Genomic DNA, 21,461 nt, shown 5'->3' with positions numbered 1-21,461 from the left:
AAGAAAAGTCACGCCTTGGGAGTTTTATTAAAGATTTAGTTGTTAGCTATCTGTCTAGTTTTGTATGGGAACGCAACTCAAGGGCAGAATAGATACACTGAGGTGACAACACTAATGTGTGACTAGGAACTTTCCCACAGTATCTTGAAGCTCACCCAACACCCTCCTTTGTGGAAATATTAAACAGTGAGAAGAAGGCCAGTCAGTGTGTTAAGAACAAGGAAACCACAGTGTGAAGCTGTGTGTCTTCAGAAGCTCACACCAACTTGGGGGAGAACATTGTTTCACTTGCAAGACTCATGACACTCTACCTCGAGAGATGACTACTATAGGCCTACTGTACCTTGGAGGTTGAGATAGGTCAAAGGTCGCTAGGTGGAGAGGAGGCTTTGGAGTACCACCTAGGTCACCGCCAGGTTCCCGGACAGGTTCACAGACACCATGGAGGGACAGACAGGCAGACACCTGGACAGCAGGACACACAGAACTTACAGATCTCTGTATTGGACAGTCAGGTCACATGATCCAGAGGTAGTGTACAGGATAGACACTTTGAAAAGACCCAGAAAGCTCAAATAGCTAAATATAGAAGAACAAGGGTTGATTTTTTTTTTTTTTAACTAGGCAAGTCAGTTAAGATCACATTCTTATTTACAATGAAGGCCTAGCAACAGTGAATTAACTGCCTAGTTCAGGGGCAGAACAACAGATATTTACCTTGTCAGCTTGGTTATTCAATCTAGAAACCTTTCGGTTACTGGCCCAACGCTCTAACCAATAGGCTACCTGCCGCCCCAGGGTTGATACACATTGAGAGAAACCACAAACCCACACGCCACGCTGCCGTCCGCCAGGCTCAGGTGGGTCAGGAAGCAGTCATACATACTGTGGAACACACAAAGGACCCTGTCCCTCCTCCATTTCAGCAAGGGACCAATCAAATCCCAGATCTCATGGTATTCCTTTAACCAGGCAGTTAATAATACTATGTCTATCAAAATAAAAATATATATTACAATTGCAACATCTAAATGGATTCTAGGCCCATTAAAGGGAAACAATAAAGAGGCAGATAAAAAAACAATCCAAGTTTATTAAAACTTAGAGGATTACAGTAGGTTAGCTTGTTTGAGAGAAATAGCACACATTAACAAGAGTACACCAAAATGACTTCAATCTGTTTATTCCACTAGATAAAAGAGACAGAAATAAAAGATGAAATGCAACAGTGCTTTCATAAAGATACAGATGACCAAGATCACGAGAGGACCAAAAATAATGACTAACAATACCGTATTTCTGATGGTAGAAAATAAATAACAGTTAACCACTACATTTACATAAGCAATATATTTTTTAAATGCAAATTACTATGTGAAGACACCTTTATTGGAAGGAGCTGCCAAATAAACTGCCTGGATCTCAAACCAGCAAAGCTTATCGAAACAAACCAACTGAAAACAAAAGGACCTCATTGCAGTGGTTTTACATAATGAACATCTTGAATATGGTCACAAACTCACTGATGGGTTAAACTCAACATGTAGCATTGAGAACAAAATGACCACACCCCAAACATTTATTCCAGAAAGCATGGTCAGATGAGGTTTATGGTGATGCCCATCTACTGTGGGACTTTAGTTAAAGATCAGGCAGAGACAGAGATGCAGTTCAGTTTAAGAGACTTTCAGTGGTGGAAAAAGAACCCAATATATGTACTTGAGTAAAAGTAAAGATACTGTAATGAGGTGCGTACTGGCGGCAGAGAAGTCAGGCGCTAGAGAGCGAAAACTGATTTACAATGGTGTCATTTAATAAACATAAACCACCATCAACAGAACAATACATGAAATGGGCCAAACAAAACCCGGTAATCACAAGCACTACACGAAACAATTACGGACAAGGACATGGAGGGGAACAGAGGGTTAAATACACGACATGTAATGGTTGGAATAGGAACCAGGTGTGATGGAAGACAAGATAAAACCAATGGAAAATGAGAAGTGGATCGGCGATGGCTAAAAGGTCCGTGACGTCGACCGCTGAACGCCGCCCGAACAAGGAGAGGGACCAACTTCGACGGAAGTCGTGACAGATACCTTAATAGAAAATGACTCAAGTAGAAGTGAAAGTCACCGAGTAAAATACTACTTGAGTAAAAGTCTAAAAGTATTTGGTTTAAAATATACTTAAGTACCAAAGTAAAATTATAAATAATTTCAAATGTGTTATTTTAAGCAAACCAGATGGCATATATTAAGAAACTTTTTGAACTTTTGACAGATAGGAACGTTACTGCCATATATTATTCTGAATTTACATGGATTTCAGACAATATTTCTCAAATTACACAGACCACTAGAAGACAGCCTCACAAGACAGTCAGATCTATTTCCAACCACAAACACCTAGCCTGGCCTGTCACACACCCACTGCTGTCTGTCAGGCTATTGCAGAAAGATGGGGTGGTGCTGTGACCATCACTGAACAGAGGATACAAGGCCATATAGGGACATAGCCAGAGTCTTACAAGTCAGAATCATATGTCAGTGTTTCCCACAGTGTTTGTCTTGGTGGGGTGTCGATGCTTCTGAAACAACATTCATATATATGCATGTTTCCGGTTATAAACCAGACCCTTCTTGAAACGGTGCACACGTGAACGCGCGTAATAACTCCACCTGTAAAAAGCTCATCATTCACCTTTTATGGTGAAAATAATGCCCTTATTGGCTGAATACTTTGGAAGTATTGGAATTAGGACAAGGAAGTTTATAAAGAATATATATGGTGAGCTTGATCAAATGTCTCTGGAGGTGTTGGCAGAATGTTGCAATCTTTTCCAGTGACATTTGCTGTAGGGCCTGTCTCTGGTGGGCCAGTTTCTTAAAGACAAAATCAATAGCAAATTGTTGTAAACCTGTAAATAGATCATTTGAATTCAATAATATTTAGTAGGTACTTTTTCCCGAACCTACAGTGCCTTGCGAAAGTATTCGCCCCCTTGAACTTTGCGACCTTTTGCCACATTTCAGGCTTCAAACATAAAGATATAAAACTGTATTTTTTTTGTGAAGAATCAACAACAAGTGGGACACAATCATGAAGTGGAACGACATTTATTGGATATTTCAAACTTTTTTAACAAATCAAAAACTGAAAAATTGGGCGTGCAAAATTATTCAGCCCCTTTACTTTCAGTGCATCAAACTCTCTCCAGAAGTTCAGTGAGGATCTCTGAATGATCCAATGTTGACCTAAATGACTAATGATGATAAATACAATCCACCTGTGTGTAATCAAGTCTCCGTATAAATGCACCTGCACTGTGACAATTTTAACCATTTAAACTTTACACTTGTGTAGTTGTTGTGAAATTGTTAGGTTAGATTACTTGTTGGTTAATTACTGCATTGTCAGAACTAGAAGCACAAGCATTTCGCTACTCTCGCATTAACATCTGCTAACCATGTGTATGTGACAAATCCATTTTGATTTGGAACAACTACTCCTCCGGCACCGCAAACTAGGAATGACTCGACAGCTTCTGGGTGGTTGAAGAGGAAGAGCACTAGTGCGAAAGAGAAAGTAGCCTGCATGCCATGAGTTGAATCCCATCTGATGCAGACGTTCCAGCGACGGTGAAATTTACTGTTAAGGCTACACACCAAGACAGTTAAGGCATGTGATATTTTGCTTGTTTGTGTGGGAGATCGTCTTCTGGGTTAATTCCATTATCTGTCTGATAGTGATGTGCACTTCGCGAACGATTCGTTATTGTATGTTTATGTTTACTGACTCGACTGTCATGATTAGTTTTTCTGTGTGACTCATTCATTTTAATCATCGTTTGAGTGACGTGTTCATTTTAATCATCGTTTGACATGCTAGTGCGTAATACACGCTCCTCCGACTCAGCGGCACCAGAGATGTGCTCCGACAACCAACTGTCTATCATTTCGCGCAGGAAAATAGATATTGAGCATAGAACATAAAAATACATGTTTAGAACTGATAATTGATCTCATGGTGTAAGAATGACTGCAATTAATTGATTGTTTAATGGTATGATGCACACAACAGCTTTATAGCAGCGGGAAGTAGGGGTGCTGAGGATGCCGCAGCTATGTGAAAATTCTCAATATAAAACTATATACTGACTAAAAAATATAATGGCAACATGCAACAATTTAAAAGGTTTTACTGAGTTATAGTTCATAGAAGGAAATCAGTCAATTAAAATAAATTCATTAGGCTATGGATTGCACATGACTGGGGAGGTATGCAACCATGGGTGGGCCTGTCATGCCCTGACCTTAGAGTCGTTTTATTTCTCTATTTGGTTAGGTCAGGGTGTGATGTAGGTGGGCAGTCTATGTTTTGTTGTCTGTATCTTTATTTCTATCTTTTGGCCGGATATGGTTCTCAATCAGGGACAGCTGTCTATCGTTGCCTCTGATTGAGAATCATACTTAGGTAGCCCTTTTTCCCTCCTTTCGGTGTTGGTAGTTAACTTTGTTAGAGGCATTCATAGCCCTGTGTGACAAAACTGCACATTTTGTACCGGATGTTTATTGTCCCAAGCACGAGGTGCACCTGTATAATAATCATGCTGTTTAATCAGCTTCTTGATATGCCACACCTGTTAGAAGGATGGATTTTCTTGGCAAAGGAGAAATGCTCACTAACAAGGATGTAAAAAAAAAATGTATACAAAAACTTTGAGAGAAATAAGCTTTTCGTGTGTATGGAATATGTCTGAGATGTTTTATTTCAGCTCATGAAACATGACAAACACTTTACATGTTGCGTTTATATATTTTTTCAGTATATATTTAACATTTTTCACAATAGTAGTGGGGTGGCAGGCGGTCTAGCGGTTAAGAGCATTGGGCCAGTAATCGAAAGGTTGCTGGTTTGAATTCCTGACCTGACTAGATGAAAAATCTGTCAATGTGTAGTAAGACCATTTCAGCTTCTCTGAGATGTGTATGCCGAGGAATTTGAAGTTCTTCACCGTCTCCACGGCAGCCCCATTGATGAGAATGGAGGAGATTTCAGCCTGGTTCCTCCAGAAGTCCACAATCGGCTCCTTTGTTTTGCTAACATTGATGGAGAAGTTGTTTACCTTGCACCACGCCGTCAGACAGCCTACAGAGAAGAAGTAGGCAGCCTCGTTGTTGTTGGCGATCAGGCCTACTATTGTTGTGTCGTCAGCCAACTTGATGCATTTGGAACTGTGTAAGGCCATGCAGTCTTTGGTATACAGGGAATACAGGAGAGGACTGCATCAATATGCAATATTATCTCATGTGCAGATAACATCTATGCTGGCTGGGTAGCATACAGGTTTTTAGCAAATGTTCGAAAAAGGCCCCTTCACAAAAGATGGTGTCAAATCCAAATCAGATCCGCTTCCATGCATTCGTGAGGGTATTTACATGTCCTGTTTGAAATGTATAAAACCTGTCCATGCAGCATGCATAGGTTTTTATGAAACGCAACCTCTGTTTATGCTGTGTATAGGAGCTATCAGCCATATTGAATGGCATCTTGACACAAAACAAATGTAACAAGGACACAAGTTTGAACATTACAGAAGACAGCAGTGTCGATTTCAAATCAGAAACTGAGAAGGCTTCTCCCATGAGAAGGGCCCACCCTTGTGGGCCCCCCGTGATGAGGATCAGTGTTTAGGAGTTCATGTTGCCTATCTTCATCACCTCTGGGCAGCCTGTCAGGAAGTCCATGACCCAGTTGCATAGGGAGGAGTTCAGACCCTGGGCCGTGAGCTTTGTAATGAGCTCATGGGGCACTATGGTATGGAAGGCCGAGCTGTAGTCGATGAAAAGAATCCTCACATTCCTTTTTTCCAGGTGGGTAAGGGTAGTGTGCAGTGCAATGGTGACTGTGTCATCCATGGATCTGTCAGGTCGTTGGTGAATTGTGTCAGGGAGGGAGGAGGTGATATGGTCTTTGACTAGCCTCTCAAAGTGCTTCATGATGACAGAAGTGAGTGCTACCGGTCGTCGTTCAGTAAATTTCCCTTTATTGGGCATAGGGATGATAGTTGACATCTTGAAGCAGATGGGAATAGAGGACCGAGCTAGGGAGAGATGAAAAATGTCAGAACTCCCAACAGCCAGCTGTTATGCACATGCTCTGAAGGCAAGGGTAGAGATTTCGTCTGGGCTGGCAGCCTTGTGAGGGTTAACACGTTTCAATGACTTATATAAGATCTCAGTGTCATTGTGCTCGAATCTTGAGAAAAAGCTGTTTAGCTCCTCTGTCATCCTGCCCCCTACTGGGCAGCCTCTCTGCATTCTCACAGCCCCGCTGCCTGTAGCAACACCGCCTCCTACTGGCCAGAAACCTGGCAGGTAAACAGCACCACTGCCTCTTACTGGCCAGTGACCTGGCAAGTGAACAGGCTCATTAATAGCTTTTTTTTTAACTGATATGACAAATATTATTAGCATCAGATCATGTATATAAATGGTGCAATTACAGGAGCCAGAATGGAACCTTGGGGGACACCTGTTTTCAACTCTATGTGGATACATTGATATCTGTTTGTGAGGTGGTCTAAGAATCAGAATCATCTCATCGTCCTACAGGTACAGAACACCTGTCCCTTAATGCCCTGGGCTTTTATATAGTGTCCACACTAGAACAACCAGGTTCTCACAAACACACATGTACACATGCGCACACACATACACGCACAAATTAAAATAAAGTTATTCTATAGAGGACTCTGAAATTTTAATCAAGCATTGTCGAAAAAAAAACTGTCCAGGAAGGTCCATGATAAAGACAACAAATACAAGAAAGAGATCAGTAAATGATGAGAAGCTTTTAACAGATATTGTTGAAACAATTGGTTGGGTATCTGGTAATGAGACTCTTGTTTCTCCGTAAAGCGCTTGTTATCTATGGTCTGCTAACCAGTAAACCTAAACCACAGGTCTGAGACAGGCGCCTTGCAAACTGAAAATATTTCACTGGTTGAAAAGGAAGCATATCATCCACTTATCTGCTGTAAAACTTTGCCTTTGGTATTCAACCCAAGAAGCATGTGCTGATATGGTAGTTAGGATACAATGGTTGTATCTTAAAGTGTGTACACCATTTGATTTAATGGAGCACTATGGCAAGATGTGTGTTTTTGTAAGTGTTCAATGGAGAGAAAAAAATATTAAGTGAACATAATACTCATTATTTTTGGACTGCTTTTTGCCATTGGGCTTTTTTCCATGCAACCTCCTAACATTTGCTCACTGACTGAATTTATGGTCAAGCTGAGAAATGATTAAATCACTCCATTTTGTCATGTTCCCCCTATTCTCTTCCCACAGCCGCTGTATCTCTTCTCCCTAGTTCCCCCCCTCCCAAAAACATGCCAGCTTATGTCCCCCCTCCACCTCTAAAACAAATGTGGCGCCACTGCTGCCAACAACACTATTATGGGAGGGGACATTTTTGAAAACCCACACAAACCTTTTCACAGTTAGAAAGATGTAGTATGCTTTCATTCTGAAATACTGTGTTTGCGAAAGTATTGACCCCCTTGGCATTTTTCCTATTTTGTTGCCTTAGAATCTGGAATTAAAAGAGATTGTTGGGGGGTTTGTATCATTTGATTTACACAACATGCCTACCACTTTGAAGATGCAAAATATTTTTTTATTGTGAAACAAACAAGAAATACAAGAAAACAGAACTTGAGTGTGCATAACTATTCACCCCCCCCCAAAAAAGTCAGTACTTTGTAGAGCCACCTTTTGCAGAAATTACAGCTACAAGTCTCTTGGGGTATATCTCTACCTTGGCGTGATCCTGGACAACACCCTGTCGTTCTCAACTAACATCAAGGCGGTGGCCCGTTCTTGTAGGTTCATGCTCTACAACATCCGCAGAGTACGACCCTGCCTCACACAGGAAGCAGCGCAGGTCCTAATCCAGGCACTTGTCATCTCCCGTCTGGATTACTGCAACTCGCTGTTGGCTGGGCTCCCTGCCTGTGCCATTAAACCCCTACAACTCATCCAGAACGCCGCTGCCCGTCTGGTGTTCAACCTTCCCAAGTTCTCTCACGTCACCCCGCTCCTCCGCTCTCTCCACTGGCTTCCAGTTGAAGCTCGCATCCGCTACAAGACCATGGTGCTTGCCTACGGAGCTGTGAGGGGAACGGCACCTCAGTACCTCCAGGCTCTGATCAGGCCCTACACCCAAACAAGGGCACTGCGTTCATCCACCTCTGGCCTGCTCGCCTCCCTACCACTGAGGAAGTACAGTTCCCGCGCAGCCCAGTCAAAACTGTTCGCTGCTCTGGCCCCCCAATGGTGGAACAAACTCCCTCACGACGCCAGGACAGCGGAGTCAATCACCACCTTCCGGAGACACCTGAAACCCCACCTCTTTCAGGAATACCTAGGATAGGATAAAGTAATCCTTCTCACCCCCCTTAAAAGATTTAGATGCACTATTGTAAAGTGGCTGTTCCACTGGATGTCTTAAGGTGAACGCACCAATTTGTAAGTCGCTCTGGATAAGAGCGTCTGCTAAATGACTTAAATGTAAATGTTAAATGTCTATAACCTTGGCACATCATGCCACTGGGATTGTTGCCCATTCTTCAAGGAAAAACTGCTCCAGCTCCTTCAAGTTGGATGGGTTCCGCTGGTGTACAGCAATCCTCATCATACCACAGATTTGCAATTGGATTGAGGTCTGGGCTTTGACTAGGCCATTCCAAGACATTTAAATGTTTCCCCTTAAACCACTTGTGTTGCTTTAGCAGTATGCTTAGGGTCATTTTCCTGCTGGAAGGTGAACCTCCATCCCAGTCTCACATCTCTGGAAGACTGAAACAGGTTTCCCTCAAGAATGTCCCTGTATTTAGCGCCATCCATCATTCCTTCAATTCTGACCAGTTTCCCAGTCCCTGCTGTTGAAAAACATTCCCACAGCATGGTATTCTCAGGGAGATGAGAGGTGTTGGGTTTGCGCCAGACATACCATTTTCCTTAATGTCCAAAATGCTCAATTTTAGTCTCATCTGACCAGAGTACCTTCTTCCATATGTTTGGGGAGTCTCCCACATGCCTTTTGGCGAACACCAAACGTGTTTGCTTATTTTTTTCTTTAAGCAATGGCGTTTTTCTGGCCACTCTTCCGTAAAGCCCAGCTCTGTGGAGTGTACAGCTTAAAGTGGTACTATGGACAGATACTCCAATCTCCGCTGTGGAACTTTGCAGTCCTTCAGGCTTTTCTTTGGTCTCATTGTTGCCTCTCTGATTAATGCCCTCCTTGCCCGGTCTGTGAGTTTTTGTGGGCGGCCCTCTCTTGGCAGGTTTGTTGTAGTGCCATATTCTTTCCATTTTTTAATAATGGATTTAATGATGCTCTATGGGATGTTAGAGTTTCTGATATTTTTTTATAACCCAACACTGATCTGTACTTCTCCACAACTTTGTTCCTGGCCTGTTTGGAGAGCTCCTTGGTCTTCATGGTGCCGGGTGCTTGGTGGTACCCCTTGCTTAGTGGTGTTGCAGACTCTAGGGCCTTTCAGAACAGGTGTATATTTACTGAGATCGTGTGACAGATCATGTGACACTTAGATTGCACACAGGTGGACTTTATTTAACTAATTATGTGACTTCTGAAGGTAATTGGTTGTGCCAGATCTTATTTAGGGGCTTCATTGCAAAGGGGGTGAATAAATATGCACACGCCACTTTTCCATGTTTTATTTTTCAGAATTCTTTGAAACAAGTGTTGTTTTTTTTCCCTTCACCAATTTGGACTGTGTTGTGTCTGTCCATTACATGAAATCCAAATAAAAATCCATTTCAATTACAGGTTGCAATGCAACAAATTAGAAAAAACGCCAAGGGGCTTTTGCAAGGCACTATACTTTATAGAAAGTGCAGCAAGTGCATGTCAGTGGTCACGTAGTCTCTTCCCACAGCTGCTGTGTCTAACCTATGAGTTTGAGGCCAGTCATACTAAGACATGCATGTGGTCTAGTCTAACTAGAAGTTTCAAGTTTTCATGTCACATGCAGAAGTACAGTGAAATGACTCACTTGCAATCAACAATGCAATAATCAATAGCAATGTATTCAGTAGAGGAACAGATGTAGTGATGGTCCCCCCCTGTAAGTAGGATTCATGTCAACTAATAATGTTTAAGCTGGAGGCCAAGTTGAGAACTCAACACTGACATATTGGTTGATAGATAGATATAAAGTCCTCTCGCTGTCAACTTAATTTAATTAATTAATTTATTTTCATTAATCTAACATGTGTAAATATTTTCATTAACATAACAAGATTCACCAACTGAAACATGCACTGAACAAGTTCCACAGACATGTGACTAACAGAAATGGAATAATGGGTCCCCGAACAAAGGGACCCATACTGACTCAAAAGTAAGAGTCAGTATCTGGTGTGGCCACCAGCTGCATTAAGTACTGCAGTGCACTCCTCCACATGGACTGCACCAGATTTACCAGTTCTTGCTGTGAGATGTTACCCCAATCTTCCACCAAGGCACATGCAAGTTCCCTGACATTTCTGGGGGGAATGGCCTTAGCCCTCACCCTCAGATCCAACAGGTCCCGGACGTGCTCAATGGGATTGACATCCGGGCTCTTCGCTGGCCATGGCAGAACACTGACATTCCTGTCTTGCAGGAAATCACGCACAGAACAAGCAGTATGGCTGGTGGCATTGTCATGCTGGAGGGTCATGTCAGGATGAGCCTGCAGGAAGGGTACCACATGAGGGAGGAGGATGTCTTCCCTGTAACACACAGCATTGAGATTGCCTTTGGTATACAGGGAATACATGAGAGGACTGAGGACACACCCTTGTGGCCCCCCATGATGAGGATCAGTGTTGAGGAGTTAATGTTGCCTATCTTCACCACCTCTGGGCAGCCTGTCAGGAAGTCCATGACCCAGTTGCATAGTGAGGAGTTCAGACCCTGGACCGTGGGCTTTGTAATGGGCTCATAGAGCACTATGGTATTGAAGGCCGAGCTGTAGTCGATGAACAGAATCCTCACATTCCTTTTGTGGGTAAGGGTAGTGTGCAGTGCAATGGTGATTGCGTCATCCGTGGATCTGACAGGTCGGTACAGAATTGGAAATGGTTGTGTGTGTCGGGAGTGAGGAAGTAATATGGTCTTTCCCTAGCCTCTCAAAGCGCTTCATGATGACTGAAGTGAGTGCTACTGATCGGTAGTCATTCAGTTCAGTTAATTTCCCTTTCTTGGGCACATATGGTGAAATTGAGCATGTTTGGGATGCTCTGGATCAACGTTACATTTACATTTTTACATTTAAGTCATTTAGCAGACGCTCTTATCCAGAGCGACTTACAAATTGGTGCATTCACCTTATGACATCCAGTAGTGCATCTAAATCTTTTAAGGGGGGGGGGGGGGTGAGAGGGATTACTTTATCCTATCCTAGGTATTCCTTAAAGAGGTGGGGTTTCAGGTGTCTCCGGAAGGTGGTGATTGACTCCGCTGTCCTGGCGTCGTGAGGGAGTTTGTTCCACCATTGGGGGGCCAGAGCAGCGAACGGTTTTGACTGGGCTGAGCGGGAACTGTACTTCCTCAGTGGTAGGGAGGCGAGCAGGCCAGAGGTGGATGAACGCAGTGCCCTTGTTTGGGTGTAGGGCCTGATCAGAGCCTGGAGGTACTGAGGTGCCGTTCCCCTCACAGCTCCGTAGGCAAGCACCATGGTCTTGTAGCGGATGCGAGCTTCAACTGGAAGCCAGTGGAGAGAGCGGAGGAGCGGGTTGACGTGAGAGAACTTGGGAAGGTTGAACACCAGACGGGCTGCGGCGTTCTGGATGAGTTGTAGGGGTTTAATGGCACAGGCAGGGAGCCCAGCCAACAGCGAGTTGCAGTAATCCAGACGGGAGATGACAAGTGCCTGGATTAGGACCTGCGCCGCTTCCTGTGTGAGGCAGGGTCGTACTCTGCGGATGTTGTAGAGCATGAACCTACAGGAACGGGCCACCGCCTTGATGTTAGTTGAGAACGACAGGGTGTTGTCCAGGATCACGCCAAGGTTCTTAGCGCTCTGGGAGGAGGACACAATGGAGTTGTCAACCGTGATGGCGAGATCATGGAACGGGCAGTCCTTCCCCGGGAGGAAGAGCAGCTCCGTCTTGCCGAGGTTCAGCTTGAGGTGGTGATCCGTCATCCACACTGATATGTCTGCCAGACATGCAGAGATGCGATTCGCCACCTGGTCATCAGAAGGGGGAAAGGAGAAGATTAATTGTGTGTCGTCTGCATAGCAATGATAGGAGAGACCATGTGAGGTTATGACAGAGCCAAGTGACTTGGTGTATAGCGAGAATAGGAGAGGGCCAAGAACAGAGCCCTGGGGGACACCAGTGGTGAGAGCACGTGGTGTGGAGACGGATTCTCGCCACGCCACCTGGTAGGAGCGACCTGTCAGGTAGGACGCAATCCAAGCGTGGGCCGCGCCGGGAGATGCCCAACTCGGAGAGGGTGGAGAGGAGGATCTGATGGTTCACAGTATCGAAGGCAGCCGATAGGTCTAGAAGGATGAGAGCAGAGGAGAGGGAGTTAGCTTTAGCAGTGCGGAGCGCCTCCGTGATACAGAGAAGAGCAGTCTCAGTTGAATGACTAGTCTTGAAACCTGACTGATTTGGATCAAGAAGGTCATTCTGAGAGAGATAGCGGGAGAGCTGGCCAAGGACGGCACGTTCAAGAGTTTTGGAGAGAAAAGAAAGAAGGGATACTGGTCTGTAGTTGTTGACATCGGAGGGATCGAGTGTAGGTTTTTTCAGAAGGGGTGCAACTCTCGCTCTCTTGAAGACGGAAGGGACGTAGCCAGCGGTCAGGGATGAGTTGATGAGCGAGGTGAGGTAAGGGAGAAGGTCTCCGGAAATGGTCTGGAGAAGAGAGGAGGGGATAGGGTCAAGCGGGCAGGTTGTTGGGCGGCCGGCCGTCACAAGACGCGAGATTTCATCTGGAGAGAGAGGGGAGAAAGAGGTCAGAGCACAGGGTAGGGCAGTGTGAGCAGAACCAGCGGTGTCGTTTGACTTAGCAAACGAGGATCGGATGTCGTCGACCTTCTTTTCAAAATGGTTGACGAAGTCATCTGCAGAGAGGGAGGAGGGGGGGAGGGGGAGGAGGATTCAGGAGGGAGGAGAAGGTGGCAAAGAGCTTCCTAGGGTTAGAGGCAGATGCTTGGAATTTAGTGGTAGAAAGTGGCTTTAGCAGCAGAGAGAGAAGAGGAAAATGTAGAGAGGAGGGAGTGAAAGGATGCCAGGTCCGCAGGGAGGCGAGTTTTCCTCCATTTCCGCTCGGCTGCCCGGAGCCCTGTTCTGTGAGCTCGCAATGAGTCGTCGAGCCACGGAGCGGGAGGGGAGGACCGAGCCGGCCTGGAGGATAGGGGACATAGAGAGTCAAAGGATGCAGAAAGGGAGGAGAGGAGGGTTGAGGAGGCAGAATCAGGAGATAGGTTGGAGAAGGTTTGAGCAGAGGGAAGAGATGATAGGATGGAAGAGGAGAGAGTAGCGGGGGAGAGAGAGCGAAGGTTGGGACGGCGCGATACCATCCGAGTAGGGGCAGTGTGGGAAGTGTTGGATGAGAGCGAGAGGGAAAAGGATACAAGGTAGTGGTCGGAGACTTGGAGGGGAGTTGCAATGAGGTTAGTGGAAGAACAGCATCTAGTAAAGATGAGGTCGAGCGTATTTCCTGCCTTGTGAGTAGGGGGAAGGTGAGAGGGTGAGGTCAAAAGAGGAGAGGAGTGGAAAGAAGGAGGCAGAGAGGAATGAGTCAAAGGTAGACGTGGGGAGGTTAAAGTCGCCCAGAACTGTGAGAGTTGAGCCGTCCTCAGGAAAGGAGCTTATCAAGGCATCAAGCTCATTGATGAACTCTCCGAGGGAACCTGGAGGGCGATAAATGATAAGGATGTTAAGCTTGAAAGGGCTGGTAACTGTGACAGCATGGAATTCAAAGGAGGCGATAGACAGATGGGTAAGGGGAGAAAGAGAGAATGACCACTTGGGAGAGATGAGGATCCCGGTGCCACCACCCCGCTGACCAGAAGCTCTCGGGGTGTGCGAGAACACGTGGGTAGACTAAGAGAGAGCAGTAGGAGTAGCAGTGTTGTCTGTGGTGATCCATGTTTCCGTCAGTGCCAAGAAGTCGAGGGACTGGAGGGAGGCATAGGCTGAGATGAACTCTGCCTTGTTGGCCGCAGATCGGCAGTTCCAGAGGCTACCGGAGACCTGGAACTCCACGTGGGTCGTGCGCGCTGGGACCACCAGATTAGGGTGGCCGCGGCCACGCGGTGTGGAGCGTTTGTATGGTCTGTGCAGAGAGGAGAGAACAGGGATAGACAGACACATAGTTGACAGGCTACACAAGAGGCTACGCTAATGCAAAGGAGATTGGAATGACAAGTGGACTACACGTCTCGAGTGTTCAGAAAGTTAAGCTTACGTAGCAAGAATCTTATTGACTAAAATGATTAAAATGATACAGTACTGCTGAAGTAGGCTAGCTGGCAGAGGCTGCGTTGTTGACTATGTAGGCTAGCTGGCAGTGGCTGCGTTGTTGACACTACACTAATCAAGTCGTTCCGTTGAGTGTAATAGTTTCTACTGTGCTGCTATTCGGGGCTAGCTGGCTAGCTAGCAGTGTTGATTACGTTACGTTAAAAGAACGACTAGCTGGCTAGCTAATCTAGGAAATCGCTCTAGACTACACAATTATCTTTGATACAAAGATGGCTATGTAGCTAGCTATGTAGCTAGCTACGATCAAACAAATCAAGCCGTTGTACTGTAATGAAATTAAATGAAAAATGTGATACTACCTGTGGAGCGAAGCGAAATGCGACCAGGTTGTTGAGTGCGGAAGTTCTGTTCGGTAGACGTTGGCTAGCTGTTGGCTAGCTAGCAGTGTCTCCTACGTTAAGGACGACAAATAGCTGGCTAGCTAACCTCGGTAAATTAAGATAATCACTCTAAAACTACACACTCTAAACTACACAATTATCTTGGATACGAAGACAGCAGAGACAACTATGTAGCTAGCTAACACTACACTAATCAAGTCGTTCAGTTGAGTGTAATAGTTGTGCTGCTAATCGGTAGACGGTGGACGTTAGCTAGCTGGCTAGCTGCAGGGCAGATAGCAGTGTAGACTGCGTTAGGACGACGAAATACGATAATTACGCAATTATCTATGATACAAAGACGGCTATGTAGCTAGCTAAGAAGAAATTGCTAAGATTAGACAAATCAAACCGTTGTACTATAATGAAATGTAATGAAATGTAATAATACCTGCGGACCGAGTGCGGATGCGACCGCTCGCTCCAACCCGGAAGTGTACTACAGCGTGTTTCAGTTCCCTCCAATATCCAGCAACTTTGCACAGCCATTGAAGAGGAGTGGGACAACAGTCCACAGGCCGTAATCAACAGCCTGATCAACTCTATGCGAAGGAGATGTGTCGTGCTGCACGAGGCAAATGGTGATCACATCAGAAATTGACTGGTTTTCTGATCCAAGTGCCTATCTTTTTTTTTTACAGTGTTTGTGACCAACAGGTGCATATCTGTATTCCCAGCCTTGTGAAATCCATAGATTAGGGCCTAATGAATTTACTTAAATTGACTGATTTCCATATATGAACAATAACTCAGTAAAATGGTTGAAATTGGTTTGATTATTTTCAGTCTTCAGATAACATTCTAATGTTATATTGATAATTTACAGTAGCAGTGGGGGCTGGTGGGATGAACTATAGGAGGACAGGCTCATTGTAATGGCTGGAATAGAGTAAATGCAACAGTATCATACACATCAAACATATGGAAACCACATTTTTGACTCTGTTCCATGAATTTTATTGCAGCCATAACAATGACCCCGTCCTCCTATAGATCCTCCCACCAGCTTCCACTGTACAGTAGGCAGTCATCATATGTTGGGATCAGTCAGAGTAATGAGCTATGTGATTGTTTTGCTATTGCTGTCCGTTCTCTTCAAATAGGTTGCCAAGAATACAACAAAATATCAAACATAAAAGATGCCTTACACCAATGCTCAAATTGACCTCCCATGGAACTATCCCAAATTCATGATCTTTCAAACATTCAATATGACTTTATTTACAAGGCTGGATTGATGTGCTGCTGATTATCAACAACAACACAGAAAGAATGCGGTCTTTATAAAAGAATGGATGACATCAGCATAGGCTAGTATACTCTCTATATGATTCATTCATATTATCAAGGCTACTATTTGTTGAAATAGGTTAATCCTATCTAATAGTGACCAATCTCTTTGTGTATGTAGGCTAATCCCACATATCTATGTTTGTGAAACTCAGGCTGAAGCCGTATTTTAGCAGCCCTTGAAGGTGTCTCAGCAAAATAGCAGTGATAGGCACACAGCTGAGGGACTTTATAGTCCTCCACATCAGGGACTCTGTGTCTGACTGTGTGAACCAGATCCTGTATCTATCTCCCACCATTTACCTCCCAAACGATCACACTGCATCATTATGAGAATTGGTCTGGGCGGTACAGAGCAGAGTAGAGCAACAGGGCAGAGCGAATGAGCCACATCCGCCACTGGAGGGATCAAATCTGTGCCATCTGATGCTCAGGGATTTATAGGTTTAGTCAAAATTGCTTTTGCCCACTGTGGAGATTAAGCACCGTGGGATGTTTGTTGGTCAGGCCAGATCTGCTGCTTCTTCCCCGGCCCCGATGCTGTTCTGCTGAAGACAATGTCCCAGGACCCACGAAGAGAGGTTTTAGCCCTGGTAGGGTGTGGAATTTGACTGGAGTTTGAGTGGTCTACTGGGGTATGTGCACCATGCAGGTGGATACTGTGTTGGTGCTGTTCTGTGTCTGCCTCATGGGGGTTTCTGGGAGATCAGCTCATCAAAGAGGTGACAAGCTGGAGACCTACAAACAGAGCAGGTAAATGCAAATTCCATCCTAGGATCTATACAGAACATAGACTGGATGTATGGCATTGAATTTATCCTTTGATTGACATTTTATATCTAGACATGGGCTAAAATGTGAATCTGTATTGGTGATGGTAATGTTCTGTTGTCCTCACCTGTTCTGCTCCCCCACCAGGTGATTTCAGACTTATTCAGAAAGGGGATTTAGAGAGGGGGCCTATATTCCAGTATCTAATAATGTTCTATTGTTGGATGTTGTGGCTGTTGCTCCATGGGTGGCTGGACTGGATGTGGCGCTATTGGATGGAATGAATATCATTCTGATCAGTTTATGATGCATATTTATGGAGCCCTACCTCAACCTAGCCTGGTGGCAAGACCGCACAAACAGACCTGGGACCAGGCTAGGGTCAACCAATACTTTGAATGCATACAGTTAACAACACATAGAACCAATTATGTGGAACTGATAGATTAAGTGGCAATGAGGCATACCGTATATTACATACAGTATGTTACAGATGAATGGCAAAACTACTACAATGGTTGCTTTTAACCTCTACAGGATCAATGTCTCTATACCGGGACGGTTGCGCTAATGTGATTAATATGACAGTTGTAAATAGCAGCAAACTTTCCAGGACATAGACATGTCTTATATGGGCAGAAAGCTTAAATTATTTTTAATTTAACTGCACGGTCCGATTTACAGTAGCAATTACAGTGGAAAAATACAATGATATATTTTGAGGAGATTGCACAACAACAAAACACTTTTAACACGGCAATTGGTTTGATACATTCAACTCTGAAGGTAAATAATGTACTACATTCAGTAATCTTGCTCTGATTTGTCATCCTGAGGGTCCCAGAGATAAAATGTAGCATAGTTTTGTTTGATAAAATCTATTTTTATGTTCAAATGTAGGAACTGGGTTCTCCAGTTTGAACCCCTGCTGTCTCTAGCTCCACACCCACGCCGCCCGGCCATCAAGATGTGTGATGGTTTGTGTATAAGCTAATGATCCATCATGTATGACATTCCTGGGAATGTGTAGACTTTTTGTATGTTCTCTATAGTTATGTACTTGAAAATGTATAAATTGACCAATTCGACACATTTGGGCAGACTTCATACAAAATACTGTCCAGTATTGCCATGCTTCACTGGATCAATCTGAAACTTTGCACACCCACTGCTTCCACCTAGTGGCCAAAATCTAAATTGCGCCTAAACTGCAATAATACATTATGGCCTTTCTCTTGCATTTCAAAGATGAAAATACAAAAAAGCGCATGTTTTTTTCTTTGTGTTATCTTTTACCAGATGTGTTATATTCTCCTACATTAATTTAAAATTTCCACAAGTTTCAAAGTGTTTCGTCTCAAATGGTATTAATAATATGCTTCAGGTCCTGAGCTACAGGCAGTTAGATTTGGGTAAGTCATTTTAGGTGAACATTTAAAAAAAAGAGTACGATCCTTAAGACCGACGATGTTGTCTCAATGTTATAGCTTTAGGACAGTACATTTTCTAGCCGAGATATAATTAATCGCAAATACCATAACATGTTGTCTGGCCATATTGCCTACGGATTCATTAAAAATGTTAATATTATTTTAGATAACCTTTATTTTGTCAGGGAGTCAATGCTGAGACCAAGGTCTCTTTTTCAGATGAGCCCTCTATAGCACCACAGTACACATACAATAAATACATCAAACTACACATTCATATAGGCCTACACATTAAAATGCACGTTATTATACACAACAATAATAACCTGCAAAATATGAAATATTCCTAAAATGTAAGAGCTCTCGAGTCCTACAGAACTGTGCACCTGTCAATCTCTAGTGAAGATGATAATGATTTTTCCCATCCAAACTGCAGGGTGCCTTTGGACTACTATCAGCTTTGAGTGATTTATACCCACTTAGTGCATTCCAAAGGCGCTTTCATTTCCTAATCCCACAAACCATGTCTCCTTTAGACACAATGTCACTCTCGTGATCATGGCTCTTTGATCTATTCTTACAATCGCTAGTGAAAGTCTACACACCCCTTGCACAGTCTTAAAATGTATTCTAAAAAGGAATTCAAACTGGATGTTGCTCTACCAATCTACACAACCTACTCCAGATGTTCAAAGTGAAAGAAATTATAGAACATTTTAAAAATGTATTAAAAATAAAAAAAACAACGAGGTCTTGAATGATTGCATATGTCTTCAACCCTGAGTTAATATTTGGTGGAAGCACCTTTGGTAGCCATTATAGCAGTGAATAATTCCGAATAAGATTCTACCAACTTTGCACAACTCTTAGGGCAACATTCATGTACTGTATATCCATCGTTTTTTGTCAGAATTGCCTACGCTCATTGAATTTGGTTGGGAGTCATTAATGGACACCAATAGAATTAAACATTGTCTCTGATTTTCAAGCAAATTTAAGTCTGGACTGAGACTTGAACACTCAACACCTCTTGGAACACCATTCTGGTGTGTCTTTGGCATTAACATTTGTTGCATTGTTTTGATGAAAAATAAACCTCTATCCAATGGGTTAGGTTTTGAGAAGACTGAGGTGGGTTTTCCTTTAACAAAAAAATGTAATAAAAATAGAATATTGTGTTAAGATATTCAATCACAATTATATTTTCAAGGAAAATTAAGTCCTTTATTTCAAAGTTACACATATTGTTGTAGATCACTACTTTTTCTCTCATGTAGATTGGAAATGTTATGGTCATGAACAGATGCCACACATTTTGTAACATTGGAACACAGTATATTGCTGTGAGTGAAACCAAAATGTTAGCGACACATAACTTGAAACAGGCCCCATAAACATATAGGGCGACGGACTTGAACATGTGTTTTTTTTTCTCTCTTCAAAAAACAACAGGAGAACACAGTACATGAAAGCAGTATCAGACAGTCTTAGCTTAACAGACACTGATGGGAAACTAAACCCGACTTCTCACCCCACAGTTGTTTCTCTAAAGTTCATATGAAAAGCATTCTCTGTCCTCTTGAATGGCATGAAAATGACAACAACAGTCAGTAGTACAATCAGCTTCTGAGAAACGCAACGTTTGGTTATGACTGGACTGCTGTGAATCCAGTCACGGAACTGGAGCAAACCGATATCCGGACAGAGCAATTAAAAAAATAATTGGTTTAAATTGGCACCAGTGAACTGCGATGCACTTTCAACTGAGCTCTTCCTTGTTATGTGCACTTAACAGGAGTTGATTAATGACCCTGTTGTTGACTCTGTTAGGCCAGAAAAGGCAGACAACTGTATAGCAACAGCAAAGCTTTAGGAAGCCCCAAGGCAGTGTTCTGCAGATAGACACACACACACACATGCATACACACACAGACAGACTTTTCTAGACTCTGGCCCTTGGAGGGGATTGGAGAGACATTTGTGCCAAGCGGATTATCAACCAGCTGCTGGGGAGGACAGAGAGGAATATCACCCATTACCCATCAGCCCACACCGGTTAGCGCCCAGCAGCGCTCTCTCTTGCTCTCTGTCTGATTGTCACGGTAGATAATATTGCTGTCTGCTGTTCTCCTCTCTCCATGCACGCCTGTGGGGCACTGTCACAGCATGCACTCGCCCGCAGGCCACCCATTAATCCAGTTGAGGGTTTTTAGGGGAAAATCTATTTTTTAAATTATTTTTTATGTTTCTGCCGTGACCTGGATAACGCTATCAAAGCGTTCAGATGTAGGATCCCTTTGAGCGTTGACAAGAGACGTTCTCTTGAAATATTGTTTTTCTGAATGCCCTCATGTCCTTGTGTTTTGGGAATGAAAATGGCAACGAATCAGCCTGATTTGGCTCCTTGAGTCAAGTTGAGAGTAAAAGACACATTTCTGCTTTATAAAAAAACATGATAATGATAACCATTTCTACTGTCTTACACTGGTTGTTGCTTCTTTTAATTATTTATTTGTTGTTGTTGCTAAACTGCACAAAACTTGCTTTGTATTTCAGCCTGACAATGGTCTCAGTTAGATTAAAGGTTATCATTACAAGGTTACTTTATACTTATGCCGATGCTGTTATGCAGAGCAATGTACAGTAGTGAGTGCATGCATTTGAATTCATACTGGCCCCTTGTGGGATTTGAATCCTCAACTCTGGCATTGCAAGTGCCATGCACTACCAACTGAGCCACTCCTGTGTCATTTATTGTATATCTATCACCTATACTGGAGTTCATCTTGCCATTTTGACCAGAAGCTGTTTGAAATCATTTTGTGATCTTTTCACTATGCCCAGGTTAATGTCACTATTCCTTTCCTAAAAACAATTTACAACGTTACAGGGCCTTTTTATTAAAGAATGTGTTTGTTTTTTCACATGATTGTGTTTTTCTCTTCGTGTTTTATGTTTTCTTTTGATGTATCGTGTAATAATGTGTACTGTATATAGCTATGTAT

General features: G+C 43.5%; 1 protein-coding gene across 2 annotated transcripts in view; it reads left to right on the top strand.

Annotated features, from left to right (window-relative positions):
- The first annotated feature begins 3,436 nt into the window (after positions 1 to 3,436).
- The window catches only part of LOC115146408 (gamma-aminobutyric acid receptor subunit rho-1-like), a 37,529-nt gene continuing 19,504 nt past the window's right edge, over positions 3,437 to 21,461 (top strand). Inside the window, exon 1 of one of the 2 annotated variants that reach the window (XM_029688456.2) lies at positions 3,437 to 3,684. Coding sequence is in view for 1 of the 2 variants with exons in the window: in XM_029688455.2 (XP_029544315.1) it covers positions 16,893 to 17,008 (116 nt within the window). In the remaining variant the exon portion in view is untranslated. Of the gene's footprint in view, positions 3,685 to 16,101; positions 17,009 to 21,461 lie in introns of those variants that run through there. The other variant, XM_029688455.2, reaches the window with a different exon arrangement.

This window comes from Oncorhynchus nerka, linkage group LG18 (genome assembly GCF_034236695.1).
Source record: "Oncorhynchus nerka isolate Pitt River linkage group LG18, Oner_Uvic_2.0, whole genome shotgun sequence".
Lineage (NCBI taxonomy): Eukaryota > Metazoa > Chordata > Actinopteri > Salmoniformes > Salmonidae > Oncorhynchus > Oncorhynchus nerka.
Note: the sequence above shows the minus strand (reverse complement) of the source record. Positions and strands in the feature narration are given on the sequence as shown.